We start from the raw sequence: 19,947 nt of genomic DNA, 5'->3' as shown, positions 1-19,947 counted from the left end.
AATAGAGTACAGCCACCACATTGGAAGCTTGATGTGCAGAAAATACATAAAACTTGCTAAAAAAAATAAATAAATGAGGAAAAAAAATAAATAATAGTGTGCAGCCACATGTGAAGCTTGATGTGCCAAAAATACATAAGATTTGCTAAAAAAAAAAAAAAGAGGAAAAAAATCTAATAGAGTGCAGGGGCAACATTTGACGCTTGATGTGCAGAAAATACATAAAACTTGCTGAAAAAGAAAAGAGGAAAAAAAACTAAGAGTGGAGCCACATTTGAAGCTGGATGTGCCAAAAATACATAAAAATACCTATTAAAAAAGGGGAAAAAACCTAACAGAGTGCAGCCACATGTGAAGCTTGATGTGCCAAAAATACATAAGATTTGCTAAAAAAAAAAAAGAGGAAAAAAACCTAATAGAGTGCAGGGGCAACATTTGACGCTTAATGTGCAGAAAATACATAAAACTTGCTAAAAAAGAAAAAGAAAAGAGGAAAAAAAAACTAAGAGTGGAGCCACAACATTTGAAGCTGGATGTGCCAAAAATACATAAAAATACATATTAAAAAAGGGGAAAAAACCTAACTGAGTGCAGCCACATGTGAAGCTTGATGTGCCAAAAATACATAAGATTTGCTAAAAAAAAAAGAGAGGAAAAAAACCTAATAGAGTGCAGGGGCAACATTTGACGCTTGATGTGCAGAAAATACATAAAACTTGCTAAAAAAGAAAAAGAAAAGAGGAAAGAAAAACTAAGAGTGGAGCCACAACATTTGAAGCTGGATGTGCCAAAAATACATAAAAATACATATTAAAAAAGAGGTAAAAAAAGGGGAAAAACCTAACAGAGTGCAGGCGCAACATTTGACGCTTGATGTGCCAAAAATACATACAATTTGCTAAAACATAAAAAGAGGAAACAATCTAATAGAGTGCAACCACAACATTGGAAGCTTAATGTGCCAAAACTACATGAAATTTGCTAAAAAAAAAAAAAAAAAAAGAGGAAAAACATAATAAAGTGCAGCCACAACATTGGAAGCTTGATGTGCCAAAAATACCTATTAAAAAAGGGGAAAAACCTAGCAGAGTGCAGCCACATGTGAAGCTTGATGTGCCAAAAATACATAAGATTTGCTCAAAAAAAGAGGAAAAAAACTAATAGAGTTCAGCCACAACATTAGAAGCTTGGTGTGCCAAAACTACATACAATTTGTTAAAAAAGAGGAAAAAAACCTAATAGAGTACAGCCACAAGATTGAAAGCTTGATGTGCCAAAACTACATAAAATTTGCTAAAAAAAGAGGAAAAAAACCTAATAGAGTACAAAATCTAATAGAGTATAGCCACAACATTGGATGCTCGATGTGCAGAAAATACATAAAACTTGCTAAAAAAGAAAAAGAAAAGAGGGGAAAAAAACCTAATAGAGTGCAGCCACAACATTTGAAGCCCCAAAAATACATAAAACTTGCTAAAAAAAAAAAAAAAAAAAAAAAAATGAGGAAAAAGAAAACGTAATAGTGTGCCACATGTGAAGCTTGATGTGCCAAAAATACATAAGAATTGTTAAAAAAAAAAAAAAGAGGAAAAAACCCTAATAGAGTGCATGGGCAACATTTGACGCTTGATGTGCCAAAACTACATAACATTTGCTAAAAAAAAAAGAGGAACAAACCTAATAGAGTGCAGCCACAACATTGGAAGCTTGATGTGCAGAAAATACATAAAACTTGCTGAAAAAGAAAAGAGGAAAAAAAAACTAATAGAGTGGAGCCACAACATTTGAAGCTGGATGTGCCAAAAATACATAAAAATACCTATTAAAAAAGGGGAAAAACCTAACAGAGTGCAGCCACATGTGAAGCTTGATGTGCCAAAAATACATAAGATTTGCTCAAAAAAAGAGGAAATAACCTAATAGAGTTCAGCCACAACATTAGAAGCTTGGTGTGCCAAAACTACATACATTTTGCTAAAAAACCTAATAGAGTACAGCCACAACATTGGAAGCTTGATGTGCCAAAACTACATAAAATTTGCTAAAAAAAAAAAAAAAAAGAAGTAAGGGAAAAAAAAACCTAATTGTCTGCAGCCACATGTGAAGCTTGATGTGCCAAAAATACATAAGATTTGCTCAAAAAAAGAGGAAAAAAACCTAATAGAGTTCAGCCACAACATTAGAAACTTGGTGTGCCAAAACTACATAAATGTTGCTAAAAAAGAGGAAAAAACCTAATAGAGTACAGCCACAACATTGGAAGCTTGATGTGCCAAAACTACATAAAATTTGCGAAAAAAAGAGGAAAAAACCTAATAGAGTACAAAATCTAATAGAGTACAGCCACAACATTGGATGCTCGATGTGCAGAAAATACATAAAACTTGCTAAAAAAGAAAAAGAAAAGAGGAAAAAAAAACAAATAGAGTGCAGCCACAACATTTGAAGCTCCAAAAATACATAAAACTTGCTAAAAAAAAATAAAAAAAATAAAAAGAAATGAGGAAAAAAAAAACCGTAAAAGTGTGCAGCCACATGTGAAGCTTGATGTGCCAAAAATACATAAGAATTGTTAAAAAAAAAAAGGGGAAAAAAACCTAATAGAGTGCACGGGCAACATTTGACGCTTGATGTGCCAAAACTACATAACATTTGCTAAAAAAAAAGAGGAACAAACCTAATAGAGTGCAGCCACAACATTGGAAGTTTGATGTGCAGAAAATACATAAAACTTGCTGAAAAAGAAAAAGAAAAGAGGGAAAAAAAACTAATAGAGTGGAGCCACAACATTTGAAGCTGGATGTGCCAAAAATACATAAAAATACCTATTAAAAAAGGGGGGAAAAAGGGGAAAAACCTAACAGAGTGCAGGCGCAATATTTGACGCTTGATGTGCCAAAAATACATACAATTTGCTAAAACATAAAAAGAGGAAACAATCTAATAGAGTGCAACCACAACATTGGAAGCTTAATGTGCCAAAATCTACATGAAATTTGCTAAAAAAAAAAAAAAAAAAAAAGAGGAAAAAACCTAATAAAGTGCAGCCACAACATTGGAAGCTTGATGTGCCAAAAATACATAAAAATACCTTTTTAAAAAAGGGGAAAAACCTAACAGAGTGAAGCCACATGTGAAGCTTGATGTGCCAAAAATACATAAGATTTGCTCAAAAAAAGAGGAAAAAACCTAATAGAGTTCAGCCACAACTTTAGAAGCTTGGTGTGCCAAAACGACATAAATTTTGCTAAAAAAGAGGAAAAAACCTAATAGAGTACAGCCACAACATTGGAAGCTTGATGTGCCAAAACTACATAAAATTTGCTAAAAAAAGAGGAAAAAACCTACCGTAATAGAGTACACAATCTAATAGAGTACAGCCACAACATTGGATGCTTGATGTGCCAAAACTACGAAAAATTTGCTAAAAAAAGAGGAAAAAACCTAATAGAGTACAAAATCTAATAGAGTACAGCCACAACATTGGATGCTCGATGTGCAGAAAATACATAAAACTTGCTTAAAAAGAAAAAGAAAAGAGGAAAAAAAACCTAATAGAGTGCAGCCACAACATTTGAAGCTCCAAAAATACATAAAACTTGCTAAAAAAAAAGAAAAGAAAAAAGAAATGAGGAAAAAAAAACATAATAGTGTGCAGCCACACGTGAAGCTTGATGTGCCAAAAATACATAAGAATTGTTAAAAAAAAAAAAAGAGGAAAAAAACCTAATAGAGTGCAGGGGCAACATTTCACGCTTGATGTGCCAAAACTACATAACATTTGCTAAAAAAAAAAGAGGAAAAAACCTAATAGAGTGGAGCCACAACATTTGAAGCTGGATGTGCCAAAAATACATAAAAATACCTAGTAAAAAAAGGGGTAAAAAAGGGGAAAAACCTAACAGTGCAGGCGTAACATTTGACGCTTGATGTGCCAAAAATACATACAATTTGCTAAACCATAAAAAGAGGAAAAAATCTAATAAAGTGCAACCACAACATTGGAAGCTTAATGTGCCAAAAATACATAATAATACCTTTTAAAAAAGGGGAAAAACCTAACAGAGTGTAGCCACATGTGAAGCTTGATGTTGTGGCTGAACCTAATAGAGTTCAGCCACAACATTAGAAGTTTGGTGTGCCAAAACTACATACAATTTGCTAAAAAAGAGGAAGAAAACCTAATAGAGTACAGCCACAACATTGGAAGCTTGATGTGCCAAAACTACATAAAATTTGCTAAAACAAAAGAGGAAAAAACCTATTAGAGTACAAAATCTAATAGAGTACAGCCACAACATTGGATGCTCGATGTGCAGAAAATACATAAAACTTGTTAAAAAAGAAAAGAGGAAAAGAAACCTAATAGAGTGCAGCCACATGTGAAGCTTGATGTGCCAAAAATACATAAGAATTGTTAAAAAAAAAAAAAGAGGAAAAAAACGTAATAGAGTGCAGCCACAACATTGGAAGCTTGATGTGCAGAAAATACATAAAACTTGTTGAAAAAGAAAAGAGGAAAAAAACGTAATAGAGTGGAGCCACAACATTTGAAGCTGGATGTGCCAAAAATACATAAAAATACCTATTAAAAAAGGGGAAAAACCTAACTGAGTGCAGGCGCAACATTTGACGCTTGATGTGCCAAAACTACATGAAATTTGCTAAAAAAAAATATTTAAAAAAAAAAGAGGAAAAAACCTAATAAAGTGCAGCCACAACATTGAAAGCTTGATGTGCCAAAAATACATAAAAATACCTTTTAAAAAAGGGGAAAAACCTAACAGAGTGCAGCCACATGTGAAGCTTGATGTGCCAAAAATACATAAGATTTGCTCAAAAAAAGAGGAAAAAACCTAATAGAGTTCAGCCACAACATTAGAAGCTTGGTGTGCCAAAACTATATAAATTTTGCTAAAAAAATGGAAAAAACCTAATAGAGTACAAAATCTAATAGAGTACAGCCACAACATTGGATGCTTGATGTTCAGAAAATACATAAAATTTGCTAAAAAAATAAAAAGAAAAGAGGAAGAAAAACCTAATAGAGTGCAGCCACAACATTTGAAGCTCCAAAAATACATAAAACTTGCTAAAAAAAAAGAAAAAAAGAAAAAAGAAATGAGGAAAAAAAACCATAATAGTGTGCAGCCACATGTGAAGCTTGATGTGCCAAAAATACATAAGAATTGTTAAAAAAAAAAAAAGAGGAAAAAAACATAATAAAGTGCAGGGGCAACATTTGACGCTTGACGTGCCAAAACTACATAACATTTGCTAAAAAAAAGAGGAACAAACCTAATAGAGTGCAGCCACAACATTGGAAGCTTGATGTGCAGAAAATACATAAAACTTGCTGAAAAAGAAAAGAGGAAAAAAAAACTAATAGAGTGGAGCCACAACATTTGAAGCTGGATGTGCCAAAAATACATAAAAATACCTATTAAAAAAAGGGGAAAAAACCTAACTGAGTGCAGGCGCAACATTTGACGCTTGATGTGCCAAAAATACATACAATTTGCTAAAAAAGAAAAAGAAAAGAGGGAAAAAAAACCTAATAGAGTGCAGCCACAACATTGGATGCTCGATGTGCAGAAAATACATAAAACTTGCTAAAAAAGAAAAAGAAAAGAGGGAAAAAAAACCTAATAGAGTGCAGCCACAACATTTGAAGCTCGACGTGCCAAAAATACATAAAAATACCTATTAAAAAAGAGGTAAAAAAGGGGAAAAACCTAACAGAGTGCAGGCGCAACATTTGACGCTTGATGTGCCAAAAATACATACAATTTGCTAAAACATAAAAAGAGGAAACAATCTAATAGAGTGCAACCACAACATTGGAAGCTTAATGTGCCAAAACTACATGAAATTTGCTAAAAAAAAAATTAAAAAAAAGAGGAAAAAACCTAATAAAGTGCAGCCACAACATTGGAAGCTTGATGTGCCAAAAATACATAAAAATACCTTTTTAAAAAAGGGGAAAAACCTAACAGAGTGAAGCCACATGTGAAGCTTGATGTGCCAAAAATACATAAGATTTGCTCAAAAAAAGAGGAAAAAAACCTAATAGAGTTCAGCCACAATATTAGAAGCTTGGTGTGCCAAAACTACGTACAATTTGCTAAAAAAGAGGAAAAAAACCTAATAGAGTACAGCCACAACATTGGAAGCTTGATGTGCCAAAATTACATAAAAATTGCTAAAAAAGAGGAAAAAACCTAAGAGTACAAAATCTAATAGAATACAGCCACAACATTGGATGCTTGATGTGCAGAAAATACATAAAATTTGCTAAAAAATAAAAAGAAAAGAGGAAAAAAAAACTCATTGAGTGCAGCCACAACATTTGAAGCTAGATGTGCCAAAAATACATAAAAATACCTTTTAAAAAAGGGGAAAAACCTAACAGAGTGCAGCCACATGTGAAGCTTGATGTGCCAAAAATACATAAGATTTGCTCAAAAAAAGAGGAAAAAACCTAATAGAGTTCAGCCACAACATTAGAAGCTTGGTGTGCCAAAACTATATAAATTTTGCTAAAAAAATGGAAAAAACCTAATAGAGTACAAAATCTAATAGAGTACAGCCACAACATTGGATGCTTGATGTTCAGAAAATACATAAAATTTGCTAAAAAAATAAAAAGAAAAGAGGAAGAAAAACCTAATAGAGTGCAGCCACAACATTTGAAGCTCCAAAAATACATAAAACTTGCTAAAAAAAAAGAAAAAAAGAAAAAAGAAATGAGGAAAAAAAACCATAATAGTGTGCAGCCACATGTGAAGCTTGATGTGCCAAAAATACATAAGAATTGTTAAAAAAAAAAAAAGAGGAAAAAAACATAATAAAGTGCAGGGGCAACATTTGACGCTTGACGTGCCAAAACTACATAACATTTGCTAAAAAAAAGAGGAACAAACCTAATAGAGTGCAGCCACAACATTGGAAGCTTGATGTGCAGAAAATACATAAAACTTGCTGAAAAAGAAAAGAGGGAAAAAAAACTAATAGAGTGGAGCCACAACATTTGAAGCTGGATGTGCCAAAAATACATAAAAATACCTATTAAAAAAAGGGGAAAAAACCTAACTGAGTGCAGGCGCAACATTTGACGCTTGATGTGCCAAAAATACATACAATTTGCTAAAAAAGAAAAAGAAAAGAGGGAAAAAAAACCTAATAGAGTGCAGCCACAACATTGGATGCTCGATGTGCAGAAAATACATAAAACTTGCTAAAAAAGAAAAAGAAAAGAGGGAAAAAAAACCTAATAGAGTGCAGCCACAACATTTGAAGCTCGACGTGCCAAAAATACATAAAAATACCTATTAAAAAAGAGGTAAAAAAGGGGAAAAACCTAACAGAGTGCAGGCGCAACATTTGACGCTTGATGTGCCAAAAATACATACAATTTGCTAAAACATAAAAAGAGGAAACAATCTAATAGAGTGCAACCACAACATTGGAAGCTTAATGTGCCAAAACTACATGAAATTTGCTAAAAAAAAAATTAAAAAAAAGAGGAAAAAACCTAATAAAGTGCAGCCACAACATTGGAAGCTTGATGTGCCAAAAATACATAAAAATACCTTTTTAAAAAAGGGGAAAAACCTAACAGAGTGAAGCCACATGTGAAGCTTGATGTGCCAAAAATACATAAGATTTGCTCAAAAAAAGAGGAAAAAAACCTAATAGAGTTCAGCCACAATATTAGAAGCTTGGTGTGCCAAAACTACGTACAATTTGCTAAAAAAGAGGAAAAAAACCTAATAGAGTACAGCCACAACATTGGAAGCTTGATGTGCCAAAATTACATAAAAATTGCTAAAAAAGAGGAAAAAACCTAAGAGTACAAAATCTAATAGAATACAGCCACAACATTGGATGCTTGATGTGCAGAAAATACATAAAATTTGCTAAAAAATAAAAAGAAAAGAGGAAAAAAAAACTCATTGAGTGCAGCCACAACATTTGAAGCTAGATGTGCCAAAAATACATAAAAATACCTATTAAAAAAGGGGAAAAACCTAACAGAGTGCAGCCACATGTGAAGCTTGATGTGCCAAAAATACACAAGATTTGCTCAAAAAAATTAAAAAAAAGAGGAAAAAAACCTAATAGAGTGCAGCCACAACATTTGAGGCTTGATGTGCTGGAGAAAAGTGTCGTTAAAGCATCAACGTGGTTTGCAAACCCTTACATAGCCTGACATACACATCCAAAAGAGAATCTAACCATGACAGTAAAAGGCTGTGATTGGTTGGCTTGTAGAACACTTATAAAATATGAATTTCTTCAAGGTTGGCAGGTCTGCATGAGTTCTAAGTCGGTACAATCATTTGTGTTCTTCTTGTGTTTGTTTAGTGTTGGAGTCTCGGCCTCGATCCAGCAGCTTACCCTCCAGGGCGACCCAAGGTGTATCTGAGGCGTTAGCCCGGCAGGTAAAGACACCCCAGCCAGCACCAAGAGGCAGGACCACCACCCAACCAAAGACATCTACTCCCAGCCAGAAAGCCGCTTTAAGAGACCACACCCCCAAGTAAGTCCAATCAAATGATGTGTATTGTTATTGGGAATGTAAAGATATGAACATTTCATATCACGGCTATTGTTAACATTTATTATCGCGATATTGTTGAATGTGCTCAAAAAGTACTTATACACACACTGAAATCTTTGGACCCAGTTATGTTTTTTATAGCAGCTAAATGAAATAGACACATTGGTAGAAAAGTGGCACGTTTTCTGTTTCTGGTAGTGTTTTAGTCTTAGTGCTTTATTTGTTATAATGGCTAAGCTTTTATTGTTTCAAATATAGGTTTGTACCGTCGCACTTTATGAGTTGTTTGAAAGAAATGTGCCTAGCAAATGAAATATATTATTTTTAGTTATTGTTTCTGGCGGGCGTTGTAGCGTCCGACTCTGTTCAGTGAATGCAGCGTAAAAATACCTCTGTTTGGTATTCCTTCGAGTATAGAGAGAGTAAGAGAGGACAGCTTTATAGGTTAAATGTGCACAATTGACTATCTTAGTTCAGGGGTGTCGGACGCGTTTGAACTGAGGGCCACATCGCAGTTATGACTGCCTCAGATGGCCGCTTGTAAACATGAAACATTCATGAATATACAGGTAAAAGCCAGTAAATTAGAATATTTTGAAAAACTTGATTTATTTCAGTAATTGCATTCAAAAGGTGTAACTTGTACATTATATTTATTCATTGCACACAGACTGATGCATTCAAATGTTTATTTCATTTAATTTTGATGATTTGAAGTGGCAACAAATGAAAATCCAAAATTCCGTGTGTCACAAAAATAGAATATTACTTAAGGCTAATACAAAAAAGGGATTTTTAGAAATGTTGGCCAACTGAAAAGTATGAAAATGAAAAATATGAGCATGTACAATACTCAATACTTGGTTGGAGCTCCTTTTGCCTCAATTACTGCGTTAATGCGGCGTGGCATGGAGTCGATGAGTTTCTGGCACTGCTCAGGTGTTATGAGAGCCCAGGTTGCTCTGATAGTGGCCTTCAACTCTTCTGCGTTTTTGGGTCTGGCATTCTGCATCTTCCTTTTCACAATACCCCACAGATTTTCTATGGGGCTAAGGTCAGGGGAGTTGGCGGGCCGATTTAGAACAGAAATACCATGGTCCGTAAACCAGGCACGGGTAGATTTTGCGCTGTGTGCAGGCGCCAAGTCCTGTTGGAACTTGAAATCTCCATCTCCATAGAGCAGGTCAGCAGCAGGAAGCATGAAGTGCTCTAAAACTTGCTGGTAGACGGCTGCGTTGACCCTGGATCTCAGGAAACAGAGTGGACCGACACCAGCAGATGACATGGCACCCCAAACCATCACCCAACCATGCAAATTTTGCATTTCCTTTGGAAATCGAGGTCCCAGAGTCTGGAGGAAGACAGGAGAGGCACAGGATCCACGTTGCCTGAAGTCTAGTGTAAAGTTTCCACCATCAGTGATGGTTTGGGGTGCCATGTCATCTGCTGGTGTCGGTCCACTCTGTTTCCTGAGATCCAGGGTCAACGCAGCCGTCTACCAGCAACTTTTAGAGCACTTCATGCTTCCTGCTGCTGACCTGCTCTATGGAGATGGAGATTTCAAGTTCCAACAGGACTTGGCGCCTGCACACAGCGCAAAATCTACCCGTGCCTGGTTTACGGACCATGGTATTTCTGTTCTAAATTGGCCCGCCAACTCCCCTGACCTTAGCCCCATAGAAAATCTGTGGGGTATTGTGAAAAGGAAGATGCAGAATGCCAGACCCAAAAACGCAGAAGAGTTGAAGGCCACTATCAGAGCAACCTGGGCTCTCTTAACACCTGAGCAGTGCCAGAAACTCATCGACTCCATGCCACGCCGCATTAACGCAGTAATTGAGGCAAAAGGAGCTCCAACCAAGTATTGAGTATTGTACATGCTCATATTTTTCATTTTCATACTTTTCAGTTGGCCAACATTTCTAAAAATCCCTTTTTTGTATTAGCCTTAAGTAATATTCTAATTTTGTGACACACGGAATTTTGGATTTTCATTTGTTGCCACTTCAAATCATCAAAATTAAATGAAATAAACATTTGAATGCATCAGTCTGTGTGCAATGAATAAATATAATGTACAAGTTACACCTTTTGAATGCAATTACTGAAATAAATCAAGTTTTTCAAAATATTCTAATTTACTGGCTTTTACCTGTATGTTTTTTCCCTTCTTTATTATGCATTTTCGACCGGTGCGACTTATACTCCGGAGCGACTTATACTCCGAAAAATACGGTACTCAGACAGCAATGTGTTATGTCGTTTCTTAATGGGTAAATACGTTAATGTCTCTTGTTTTCGTGTTAGCTAACAATACCATGAATTGATTAACATGGACCCCGACTTAAACAAGTTGAAAAACTTATTGGGGTGTTACCATTTAGTAGTCAATTGTACGGAATATGTACTGTACTGTGCGGTGTACTAATAAAAGTTTCAATCAATCAATCAATCAACAAGCTGGCGCCAGACAGTCCGTGAGTTTATGCAATTAAAACAGTTTTTCCATACTCGTAATTTAAAACGGTAATACTAACCAACAGGAGTTTTAACGCAGTTATCATTATTACCGTTTAGCGTTAAATTCTTTATTATTAATTAGACAACTTTTTCACATTTTCTTTTATTGTAAACATTTGTTTTTTTTTACATATCAGCATGTGTCATTGGTTAGTACAATGTAGAACAAATAGTTTGCTGTTTCAGATTTTGATTGGAGACTTTGGTTTCTTCGTGTCTTAGGACCAGAGGTGGGTAGTAACGCGCTACATTTACTCCGTTACATCTACTTGAGTAACTTTTGGGATAAATTGTACTTCTAAGAGTAGTTTTAATGCAACATACTTTTACTTTTACTTGAGTATATTTATAGAGAAGAAACGCTACTTTTACTCCGCTACTTTTATCTACATTCAGCTCGCTACTCGCTACTAATTTTTATCCATCTGTTAATGCACGCTTTGTTTGTTTTGGTCTGTCAGACAGACCTTCATAGTGCCTGCGTTTCAACAAATACAGTCACTGGTGACGTTCACTCCGTTCCACCAATCAGATGCAGTCACTGGTGACGTTGGACCAATCAAACAGAGCCAGGCGGTCACATGACCTGACTTAAACAAGTTGAAAAACTTATTCAGGTGTTACCATTTAGTGGTCAATTGTACGGAATATGTACTGTACTGTGCAATCTACTAATAAAAGTTTCAATCAATCAATCAAAAGTGTGAAGGAAAAAAGACCCTTTTTTATTTAAACCGTACATCCCGTCAAAAGCCTAAAGACTGACTGCACAGTTCCTGTCTTCACAATAAAAGTGCCGCTCCATCGCGCCTGCGCTTTCAAAACAAGAGTCTCCGAAAGCCAGCGCAAACAAGCTAGCAAGCTACGGAGTTTGCCGCCAATGTATTTCTTGTAAAGTGTATAAAAACGAATATGGAAGCTGGACAAATAAGATGCCAAAAACCAACCACTTTCATGTGGTATTAGACAGAAAGGAGGAACTTTTTTTCTCCTCTATTTGAAAACGTGGACGTTATCATCGCTACTGTCTGATTACAATCAATGCAAGTCATCAGAATCAGGTAATACACCAACTTATATTCTTGTCTTCATGAAAGAAAGGAATCTATATGTGTTAAACATGCATGTATATTCATTAAAACACCTTTAACATGCAAACAAAAACGGCAAAATATATAAATATAAATTATATACTGTATATATCAATGTGTGTATATATATATATATATATATATATATATATATATATATATATATATATATATATATATATGTATATGTGTGTGTGTGTGTATGTGTGTTTATATATATATATATATATATATATATATATATATATATATATATATATATGTTTGTGTGTATATATGTATATATATGATATGTGTGTGTATGTTACTCATCAGTTACTCAGTACTTGAGTAGTTTTTTCACAACATACTTTTTACTTTTACTCAAGTAAATATTTGGGTGACTACTCCTTACTTTTACTTGAGTAATAAATCTCTAAAGTAACTGTACTCTTACTTGAGTACAATTTCTGGCTACTCTACCCACCTCTGCTTAGGACCCCACCTTTCAGTTCCTTTGAGGATTCCGACGTGGAGGACTCAGACATGGAGGAGGACGAGCCTCCTCCACTTCAACAGGGCAGAATGCAGACCAGGATGAATAAAGAGGAAGCCATCCAAATCAGTGCAAAAAAATCCAGTGTGATCCAAGCAAGGCCACTGTCAGCCAGGCACTTGTCCTCGAACCAGCTCCCCCCTGGTGTGATCCAGACGGCGGTTACAAATATCGAGAGTGACGACGATGACCTGTCAGAAGTCAGTGAGCTGCAGGAGATTGACCCTCGGCAGCTCAAGAACTTCCGAGAGCAGAATGGCAACGCAGAAAAGACGAACTTTGCTAAAGGTAAACTGTCCCAAAACACCTTGTTATGTTATGTATAGGGTTGCAAAGGGGTGGAAAGTTTCCGGTAAATCTCCGGAAACCTTCCGGAAATTTACCACGGGAAGTTAAGCTCGGGAAGTTTGGAAATATTGACCATTTTTTGATTATTCAAAGTTGGACAGCGTCCATGGGAATGAATGGGAATATATGGGAATGAATGGGGAATTACAATAATGATATATCATTGGGCACTTGTCTATATGCTGCTGCATCTTTGTGGCATACCTGACGTAGCTCTTTGCACAGTATTTGCAAATGTACACCGCCTTTCCGCCTACATTGGTTGGGGTGAAATGTCTCCACACATCAGATGGTGTACGTGGCATTATTCTGTTTGTAATGATTTAATCTTGTAAAAGACTAATGCAATGCCACACACAGATATAAATAGTCAGCTAAACAATTGGAGTATAGTCCATCCATCCATCCATCTTCTTCCGCTTATCCGAGGTCGGGTCGCGGGGGCAGCAGCTTAAGCAGGGAAGCCCAGACTTCCCTCTCCCCAGCCACTTCGTCCAGCTCCTCCCGGGGGATCCCGAGGCGTTCCCATGCCAGCCGGGAGAGATAGTCTTCCCAGCGTGTCCTGGGTCTTCCCCGTGGCCTCCTACCGGTCGGACGTGCCCGAAACACCTTCCTAGGGAGGCGTTCGGGTGGCATCCTGACCAGATGCCCGAACCACCTCATCTGGCTCCTCTCCATGTGGAGGAGCAGCGGCTTTACTTTGAGCTCCCCCCGAATGACAGAGCTTCTCACCCTATCTCTAAGGGAGAGCCCCGCCACTCGGCGGAGGAAACTCATTTCGGCCGCTTGCACCCGTGATCTTGTCCTTTCGGTCATGACCCAAAGCTCATGACCATAGGTGAGGATGGGAACGTAGATCGACCGGTAAATCGAGAGCTTTGCCTTCCGGCTCAGCTCCTTCTTCACCACAACGGATCGATACAGCGTCCGCATTACTGAAGACGCCGCACCGATCCGCCTGTCGATCTCACGATCCACTCTTCCCCCACTCGTGAACAAGACTCCGAGGTACTTGAACTCCTCCACTTGGGGCAAGATCTCCTCCCCAACCCGGAGATGGCACTCCACCCTTTTCCGGGAGAGAACCATGGACTCGGACTTGGAGGTGCTGATTCCCATCCCAGTCGCTTCACACTCGGCTGCGAACCGATCCAGTGAGAGCTGAAGATCTTGGCCGGAGGAAGCCATCAGGACCACATCATCTGCAAATAGCAGTGACCTAATCCTGCAGCCACCAAACCAGATCCCCTCAACGCCCTGACTGCGCCTAGAAATTCTGTCCATAAAGGTTATGAACAGAATCGGTGACAAAGGCCAGCCTTGGCGGAGTCCAACCCTCACTGGAAACGTGTCCGACTTACTGCCGGCAATGCGGACCAAGCTCTGACACTGATCATACAGGGAGCGGACTGCCACAATAAGACAGTCCGTTACCCCATACTCTCTGAGCACTCCCCACAGGACTTCCCGGGGTACACGGTCGAATGCCTTCTCCAAGTCCACAAAGCACATGTAGACTGGTTGGGCAAACTCCCATGCACCCTCAAGGACCCTGCCGAGAGTATAGAGCTGGTCCACAGTTCCACGACCAGGACGAAAACCACACTGTTCCTCCTGAATCCGAGGTTCGACTATCCGGCGTAGCCTCCTCTCCAGTACACCTGAATAGACCTTAGACCTTGGAGTATAGTCATTAAAAATATTTGACTGATGGACAAATGAATAGAAATAGGCTAGATCAGGGGTGCTCATTACGTCGATCGCGATCTACCGGTCGATCTCGGAGGGTGTGTCAGTCGATCACCAGCCAGCCATTAAAAAAATAGTCCTAAAAATGAGCGATCAAAAATCTTCACTATGACGTCACTTTCGTCACTTGATTGACATTCACGGCACCCGAGGGTCTTTTGAGATGACGCTGGCTGCTGCCAGCTCATTAAAATTACCGACTGGAAGGCGAGAAACACTTTATTTCAACAGACTCTGGCGCCGTACCTGTCGTCAAAACTCCAAAGACCGACCGCACAGTTGCACAATAAAAGCTCTGCTTCATCCTGCCTGCGCTACCAAAATAAGAGTCTCAGAAAGCTGGCGTGCACAAGCTAGCAAGCTACGGAGTTTGCCGACAATGTATTTCTTGTAAAGTGTATACAAAGGAGTACGGAAGATGGACAAATAAGATGCCAAAAACCAACCACTTTCATGTGGTATTGGACAGAAAGGAGGACTTTTTTTCTCCTCCATTCGAAAATGCGGACGTTATCATCACCACTGTCTGATTCCAATCAATGCAAGTCATCACAATCAGGTAATACACCAACTTATATTCTTGTCTTCATGAAAGAAAGGAATTGATATGTGTTAAACATGCTTGTATTATCTTTAAACACCTTTAACTTATTAACAATATTAACTATATGTGTTTAACATGCTTGTATTATCATTAAACACCTTCAACTTGTTAACAATATTAACTATATGTGTTAAACATGCTTGTATGATTTTTAACCACCTTTAACTTGTTAACAATATTAACTATATGTGTTAAACATGCTTGCATTATCTTTAAACACCTTTAACTTGTTTACAATATTAACTATATGTATTAAACATACTTGTATTATCATTAAACACCTTTAATGTATTAACAATATTAACTATATGTGTTAAACATGCTTGCATTATCATTAAACACCTTTAACTTGTTAACAAAAACATATATTTCATAAATAAGTAAATATAAATTATATATATGAATGAGGTAGATCCCCACCACTTGATCAATTGAAAAGTAGCTCGCCTGCAGAAAAAGTGTGAGCACCCCTGGGCTAGATGAATAAATGACCAGTCAAATCAGCATGCTAAATCAAACTATAAGCTACATTCTTGTATGACAACGGAATGGCTAGCAGAACAGAAGGCAGAGGAAACTACACCTTTTCATTTAGTATTTGCTACTTGAACTTTACACATCACAAAAAAGGTCAATTCGGATTGCTAACGCATACCTGCCAACTACTCCGGTTTTCCCGTAATTAGTACGGTTTTCATCAACCTATTCCGGGTTACGGTTGCAGTGATAAAAAATACGGTTTTTCATTAATTAAAAAAAATAATTTTTTTTAAAGTTTTATTCACGAAATCGCGTAACAACAATGACAATCGACACTGCTTCCCGTAACTTCCTATCGAGCCATTCCGAATGCCATGTGCGAGGCTATTTATAGCACCGCTGCCAAGCACGAGGCCATTGTTTCCAAACGAGCAAACGATCATGGAATCAGCCGGAGAAAAATCGCAAACGAGTCTTAAACCGAAAAGAAAACTGCAGTCATTCCGTGAAGAATATTCAAAAGCCTATCCGGGAATAATTATCCGTTCCAAAAAGGGTGAAAACTACGCGAATTGCACCTTGTGCAGACAAGATTTTTCCATCGGACACGGAGGAATTAGCGATGTAAAAGACCACGTTGGGACAAAAAAACACAAGTCTAATGCCGTTGCTAGCGATACAAGTGGAAAACTTTCAACGTTTTTCGTCGCCCAAACAGATTCTTTGGATGTGATAACTGCCGAAGTTTTATTTACGGAGGCAATAATTGAGCAAACAAAAAGGTAATGACACCAAAGTTATCTATTGGAATTGTTTAGTACTGTTATACTGTTAAAAGTGTTTATACTATTTATGCTTTCAAGTCCAAGTTGAAGAAATCTTGTTAAATGTTGACAGCATAACTACCAAAATACAGAAGTATGTCCTTAATATTTTTGCAGTGCTATTTCTGTTGAAAAGTTCAAATGATTACATTAGAGATGTGATGTGCCACTTTTCAAGTGTCTGATGGCTTCAATTAATTTTCATTCATTTTTCATATTTTGAATTCTTTTGAAAGGCTTACAAAAAAACGACATTTGAATTGTAATTCCATGCTATTGACAGGACTATTAATTTTAATGAAGTGAGCTTACCATGTTTACAGTATGATAATTGTGATAGAAATGTGAATTTTAGGCACAGAATATTTTATACAATTGAACAAGGCAGTAGATTATACAAGCTTGGACAGAAAGTTAATAATGACACCAATTTTTTTTTTTAATGGAATTGTTTAGTACTGTTTTACGATTTGTTTACTGTAAAAAGTGTTTATACTGTTTATACTTTCAATGAACAAATTGAAGTCTTGTGAAAGGTTGACAGGATAACTGGCATTAACTGTCAAAATAATTTCAAACTATTGAAGTTAGCTTACAGAATAAACATGTCAATCAACCCATATGATTTTTGCTGTAATATTTTCGTTTTGAAAAGTCACTGTGACTGATAGAAAAGTGATGGTTTTAGCAACATTTTAACCTGTCTGAATGCTAATAATCATTTTACGTCGGGGGGCGAAGGAACCCCCCACCAGGACTTTGTCCTGGACCTACCGGGGCCTGCGGCCCCTGGACCCTGGCTACTAGGTTTTCTGATTTCAAAAGTTGGCAGGTATGCTAACGTTGTTAGCATAAATGAATGGGATTTAACATAGAGAAAATTAGCATCACGGCTAACGGAGAAATATTTCCGGTTCATTATGAGACTGTGGCGGTACATAAACCTAGCTAGCTAGAGATATTGGCCCCAAAATCATTGAACAAGTACAGGAACAGCTAGTCTGTTGGAGTAGTCTACAGTCATACAGTAACAAGCTATTAAAGTTAAATACCATAGATCAAATATATTTACCCCATCAACACTTACCTGACTGGATGAAGTCCTTGGGCTCAAATACTAGTGTGGCCTCAATAGCCCTGCTGTAGTGTGTAGCATGCTGGCAATTATCTGCACATGTCATGGAGGAATGCACAGTGCAGGGTTGAAATTCTACTGAATTTGCATTAAATCAGGTTGTTTTAGCTCATATTCATACTGCAAGATCTAGCATGTTGCATTCAATGTTTATTCCCATTATTTTCCCGTTAATTCCCATGGAAAGTTTCCAACTTCGAACATTCCTGGAATTTTGCAACCCTAGTCATGTATTGTGCTTTATTTAAAGTGGCATCTATGCATTTAATGTACTCTATGCATTTTTAGACAACATAGTCAGTGAAATGACAAAGACACTCGAGAGACAAGTTGCGAATCCGCTGTCAAAGAAACCATTCGGGGGCGTCAGCATCTTACCGCAGAGGAAGGACGAGGTTCAGGATTTTGTGGTGAGACCAGCAGTCAACCCTGACGTTTGGAGCACATGTTAATGGCGACGTACGTTGACCAGCCCTCAGATCTGGAGACCAGCGAGGATGCAGATTCCTATCTTGAGGACGGAAAAGGCCAATTCCAAGTATCTCACAACTCTGGAAATGCGGTGAGGAGCCTGGACTCAGTCAGCACCAGCGTGTGGGACACCTCCCAGGGAAAGAGTCGATCAGGTTGGTGCCCCTGCTGACATATTTGGTAACCAACTCAGTAGAAGGCAGTATGCAGGCTCAAATTGAAGCAGAGGTGGGACAATCCTGACCATGCGCCAGAATTTTAACGCAAAAAATGTTTGAGTTTTTTTCAATTTACAGTAATATGCTGTAAAGAACACTGTAAAATGTGTTATTTTTTATTAATTTGATGGGTAGTTTGCTGTAAAATCAAGCAGATATTTAAGTATTTATTTTTATTTGGACAAAACATTTTTGGAAAGTATAATAATATACAGGTAAAAGCCAGTAAATTAGAATATTTTGAAAAACTTGATTTATTTCAGTAATTGCATTCAAAAGGTGTAACTTGTACATTATATTTATTCATTGCACACAGACTGATGCATTCAAATGTTTATTTCATTGAATTTTGATGATTTGAAGTGGCAACAAATGAAAATCCAAAATTCCGTGTGTCACAAAATTAGAATATTACTTAAGGCTAATACAAAAAAGGGATTTGTAGAAATGTTGGCCAACTGAAAAGTATGAAAATGAAAAATATGAGCATGTACAATACTCAATACTTGGTTGGAGCTCCTTTTGCCTCAATTACTGCGTTAATGCGGCGTGGCATGGAGTCGATGAGTTTCTGGCACTGCTCAGGTGTTATGAGAGCCCAGGTTGCTCTGATAGTGGCCTTCAACTCTTCTGCGTTTTTGGGTCTGGCATTCTGCATCTTCCTTTTCACAATACCCCACAGATTTTCTATGGGGCTAAGGTCAGGGGAGTTGGCGGGCCAATTTAGAACAGAAATACCATGGTCCGTAAACCAGGCACGGGTAGATTTTGCGCTGTGTGCAGGCGCCAAGTCCTGTTGGAACTTGAAATCTCCATCTCCATAGAGCAGGTCAGCAGCAGCAGGAAGCATGAAGTGCTCTAAAACTTGCTGGTAGACGGCTGCGTTGACCCTGGATCTCAGGAAACAGAGTGGACCGACACCAGCAGATGACATGGCACCCCAAACCATCACCCAACCATGCAAATTTTGCATTTCCTTTGGAAATCGAGGTCCCAGAGTCTGGAGGAAGACAGGAGAGGCACAGGATCCACGTTGCCTGAAGTCTAGTGTAAAGTTTCCACCATCAGTTTCATTAATTGAAAAAAAATATTTAAAAAAAAGTTTTATTCACGAAATCGCGTAACAACAATGACAATCGACACTGCTTCCCGTAACTTCCTATCGAGCCATTCCGAATGCCATGCGCGAGGCTATTTATAGCACCGCTGCCAAGCACGAGGCACCAGTTGTATGGCGTCACATTAGTGCCAAAAATCCGAGCGCATAAAAACTGTTATCGCGCGCTGATCCTCCACTTCGTGCGCGCGCGCGACACCATTTTGCGCGCGCGCGGTGCCTTTTAGCGCGCGCGCGACGCCTTTCTGCGCGCTCTCTGTGTACTCCTGGCATCTCTCCTCGCGCTGTCATG

At 37.8% G+C, this 19,947-nt stretch overlaps 1 protein-coding gene across 3 annotated transcripts in view; it reads left to right on the top strand.

The window, feature by feature from the left end:
• The window catches only part of dzip1 (DAZ interacting zinc finger protein 1), a 94,340-nt gene that overhangs the window by 69,831 nt on the left and 4,562 nt on the right, over positions 1–19,947 (top strand). For all 3 annotated transcript variants that reach the window (XM_061973604.2, XM_061973595.2, XM_072916579.1), the window contains 4 exons: positions 8,368–8,542; positions 12,651–12,997; positions 18,138–18,259; positions 18,322–18,475. In XM_061973604.2, the coding sequence (XP_061829588.2) occupies positions 8,368–8,542; positions 12,651–12,997; positions 18,138–18,259; positions 18,322–18,475 (798 nt within the window). The remainder of the gene's footprint in view (positions 1–8,367; positions 8,543–12,650; positions 12,998–18,137; positions 18,260–18,321; positions 18,476–19,947) is intronic.

The sequence above is a fragment of the Nerophis lumbriciformis genome, linkage group LG01 (assembly GCF_033978685.3).
Source record: "Nerophis lumbriciformis linkage group LG01, RoL_Nlum_v2.1, whole genome shotgun sequence".
NCBI classification, from domain to species: Eukaryota; Metazoa; Chordata; class Actinopteri; order Syngnathiformes; family Syngnathidae; genus Nerophis; species Nerophis lumbriciformis.
This window is presented reverse-complemented; position numbering and strand designations above follow the sequence as displayed.